The 3654-nt window shown below is 62.0% G+C and overlaps 1 protein-coding gene across 1 annotated transcript in view; it reads left to right on the top strand.

Moving 5' to 3' along the window:
• Positions 1–2190, top strand: part of EXTL1 (exostosin-like glycosyltransferase 1) — a 13525-nt gene extending 11335 nt beyond the window's left edge. The window contains exons 8-11 of the mRNA XM_006777511.2: positions 1–87; positions 425–585; positions 1617–1788; positions 1939–2190. Of these exons, the coding sequence (XP_006777574.1) occupies positions 1–87; positions 425–585; positions 1617–1788; positions 1939–2103 (585 nt within the window). The 3' untranslated portion in view covers positions 2104–2190. The remainder of the gene's footprint in view (positions 88–424; positions 586–1616; positions 1789–1938) is intronic.
• The last annotated feature ends 1464 nt before the right edge of the window (positions 2191–3654 follow it).

Raw genomic sequence — 3654 nt, 5'->3', positions numbered from 1 at the left:
GTCAGTGACCGCTTCCTCCCGCACAGCGCCATCAGCACCGATGCCATCCTCAGCCTGGATGCCCACAGCAGCCTTTCCACCCCCGAGGTGAGGACTGGGCCCCAGAGGAGCCCAGTGTGGGTGGGGACTGAGCCAGAGGGCCCTGGTGGCTCCTCGGATTTCCTGAGCAGGGAGGGCCAGATGTCAAGAGGCCCAGCCTTTTGCTTTGAAACCACCCAGCAAGCCACTCAGCCTCCACCTTAGAAACCGAATAGCTTTCCACAGACTCTTTCAAAAACATTATTTTCAGCTCCCAGCTTAAAAAGTTCCCCTAAGCATCCCCCCTCACCCCCCCCCACCCCCGCTCCGCTCCTGTCAGCCAGGCTGGCTTTGCCTCCATCTCTCTGGCTGTTCCTGCTCACACCTCACTCACATACCTCCCCAGGTGGACTTTGCTTTCGTGGTGTGGCAGAGCTTCCCGGAGCGGATGGTGGGCTTTCTGACGTGGAGCCACTTCTGGGATGAGGCCCAGGGGCGCTGGGGCTATACCGCGGAGAGGGTCAACGAATTCTCCATGGTCCTCACCTCGGCCGCCTTCTACCACAGGTACAGGTGGTAGCCCTGGCACCGGGATCAGGGGGGCATGGGAGTGAACACAGCAGTCAGCCTGGAGCCCAGAGATCCAGGTTCAAGGCCCAGGTCTGCCATGTCCCAGCTGTGTGATGGGTGAGTCTCCTCACATCTCTCTCTCTTTTTAAAATATATTTTTATTGATTTCAGACAGGAAGGGAGAGGGAGAGAGATAGAAACATCAGTGATGAGAGAGCATCATTGATCGCCTGCCTCCTGCACGCCCCCCTCTGGGGATCGAGTTCGCAACCCAGGCATGTGCCCTTGACTGGAATCAAACCCAGGACCCTTCAGTCTGCAGGCCGACGCTCTATCCACTGAGCCAAACGGGCCAGGGTCCCCTCACTTTTCTTGAGGTTCAGCTTCCTCATCTCTATAATGTATTCACCATACAGGGCTGCTGTGATAATCACATGATAAAAGAAATTTTAATAAATTTTTTACAAAGCGTGTGTGATGAGCTGGGGAACTGCACTGGCACCCAGTCTTGGGGCGGGGACTGAACTCTGAAGGGCTTCTTTAGAGGAGTTCCTTACACGTGTTTAAACCAAACATGGACCGTCTTGCAGGAAGTGAAGCATACCCCTAATATCTGTAGGGCCGGTAGGTCTGGGAGCCTGGGAGGGCTCATCTGGAGCCGCCTCAGCTTCCACATCCTTCCAGAAGCTGGCTTTGGGCTGCCATGTTTGATGTCCTTGGAATTAGCTGACCCCCCCAATTTGGCTGAGTTCATTCCTGGGGTGGGGGCCCAGGGAGCTGGGAGGGAGGGGCAGGAACTACATACACCACTGGCTGCAGACCAGCCACAGAGCACAGAACAGTGGAGAGCGGCTGGTACTTGGGGCGGGGCCCTCTGCAGGGGCCAGGGCTCAGGGAAGGGGGAGGGGGGGCGTTTAGCCGGAGGCTGGGAGACTGGGGTCAAAGGGAGAGTGACGTCAGGACGGGGAAAACAGAATTGGGGCGGTGGCCTCGGCTCCAGCCTCTCCCTGCCTCCCCCCCGCGCCCAGGTACTACCACACCCTCTTCACCCACTCCCTGCCCAAGGCTCTGAGGCGCCTGGCGGAGGCCGCACCCCCCTGTGTGGACGTCCTGATGAACTTCCTGGTAGCAGCAGCCACCAAGCTGCCCCCCATCAAGGTGCCCTCTGGGAGGCAGCACGAGGACGCCAGCTCACCGCGGGTGAGGATGGAGGGGACCGGTCGGCACCGGGGGGAGACGGGAGGGAGGGCTGCCTCTCACCGGCCAACACGAACTCTTTCTGCTGCGCGGTGCGGGGGAGAGGCTGGGTCCGGGACAGGAAACTCCGACGCATTTCTCCTCCCATCTTAGGTGCCTGGGGACCTGGAGCCCGCAGCCCAGGACTGCATCGACCGGGTGGCGGCGGAGTTCGGCCACATGCCCCTGGTGTCCTCTCGCCTCCGTCTGGACCCAGTGCTCTTTAAGGACCCGGTGTCGGTGCTGCGCAAGAAGTACCGGGGCCTGGAGAAGCCCTAAGGAGAGCGCACCGGACCCTGCCCTGACCACCCGGAGCGCCGAGTCTGCTCGGAGAGGGCGGCTCGGCTTAGGTGTCCCCTCCCTGGAGACATCTAGGAACCCAATCAGGACGCCCAGCAGCCAAACGTCAGCCCCCGATTGGCCTATCGTAGAGTCGGGGGCGGGACCTCGGCCCACCCTCCAGCCGGCAGCCAGGTTTTCAGGTGCAAGGCATTAGCTTGTGTTCGTGCCTTTGCCCGGCGGGCTCCTCTGCCGAGCTGACGTCTTGTCTTCAAATCCTCGCCTCCCCCGGGGTTTCCCCGACCCCCATCCCCTCTCCGGATCGGTTGGTCTCCTCTGCGCGTGCACAGCCCGGTGTTCCTTGCCGCGTACACCGCCAGCCCCTGGACGGTCTGGACGCCCCGGTCGTGTCCTCCTCTCTCTGGCCTTGCAGGCAGCGCTTCGAATATTTGACGAACGGGTAACTGGAAGAGACATCAATTACGGGCCTGCCCTGTGAGGACGGTGACGGGAGTGTGGACAGGATGTGCCGAGTGCGAAGAGAAAACTCCGTCCCCCTCCCTGTGGTGCCTCGTCTGGCGGGAAGGCCGCTATCCGCAGACGCCGGGGTTGCCAGGCGCAATCCTCGCGTCCCAGCGATGGAGCAAAGAGGCGCCGGGAAGCCCGCTCCTGGGCTTCTTTCCCGGCCGGCGGAGCGAATGGGGAGGGGAAGAAAGGGACAAGAACGCAGGCGATCCGCCCCGGCCGGCCCGGGACCCGCGGCTGGAGCGCGGCCGTCGCCCTGCATTACCAGCTCGGGCCACTAGAGGTCAGCGCCGCTCCGCGCTCCCTCCTCCGGGAAAGGGCTGTAGTTCTCAGCACCCGTCTGGTCGGAGAGCGAGCCGGGCACTAGGCGGCTTGGGGGTGCGCACCCCGAAGTCTGAACACGCAGGGAGGGGACTAGCTGGAAGAGTGGGCCTACGCTTTGGCCCACACACTTAGGACTAAGCAGGGCCATCTCTAGGTGGGAGCAGAAACTGGAGTGCCTGTAGGTGAAAGTGCAACGGGGAGGGGACGCTGAGTTCTCCGGGATTCATCCACCTGGAACAGGAGTTACCGCTTCCGAAATACAGCGCCTGTCCTTGCCTCCTCTAGCCGAGGCTATAAATACCCCTGCAGCAGCTGCACGAGGGAGGAGCCTGGGAGGGGGGCGGCTCTAGAGGGGTGGGGGCAATGGGTCCAGCCCAGGTCCAGGGTGTCAGGTGTTTTTCTGCTTTGATGGCCTTGCCGCTTTGGAAACTCCCGTGACTAGCTCGCAGGCCAGAACACGCTGTCCCCCGGGGCCTCTCCAAGGCTTCCCATCCCCAACCTCCAGCCTGACCTCTGCTCCCTGGGGCCAGTCACAGCTGGGGGTGCTGAAAGGCTCTCCCTTGGAAGGCATGGGGCTGCTAGATTCTTGAGGTGGAGGGGGAACTGGGAGTGAGGCAGCCTGGCCCAGGATCGAGATCAGCTGAGAGTGGGAGAGGGAGCACACAGCTGCAGCCCAGGCAGCCTTCCCAGGGGTTCTGAGTG

The sequence above is a fragment of the Myotis davidii genome, unplaced genomic scaffold, assembly GCF_000327345.1.
Source record: "Myotis davidii unplaced genomic scaffold, ASM32734v1 scaffold149, whole genome shotgun sequence".
Classification (NCBI taxonomy): domain Eukaryota; kingdom Metazoa; phylum Chordata; class Mammalia; order Chiroptera; family Vespertilionidae; genus Myotis; species Myotis davidii.
The sequence above is the reverse complement of the archived record's forward strand: the minus strand, read 5'-3'. Positions and strand labels throughout refer to the sequence as shown.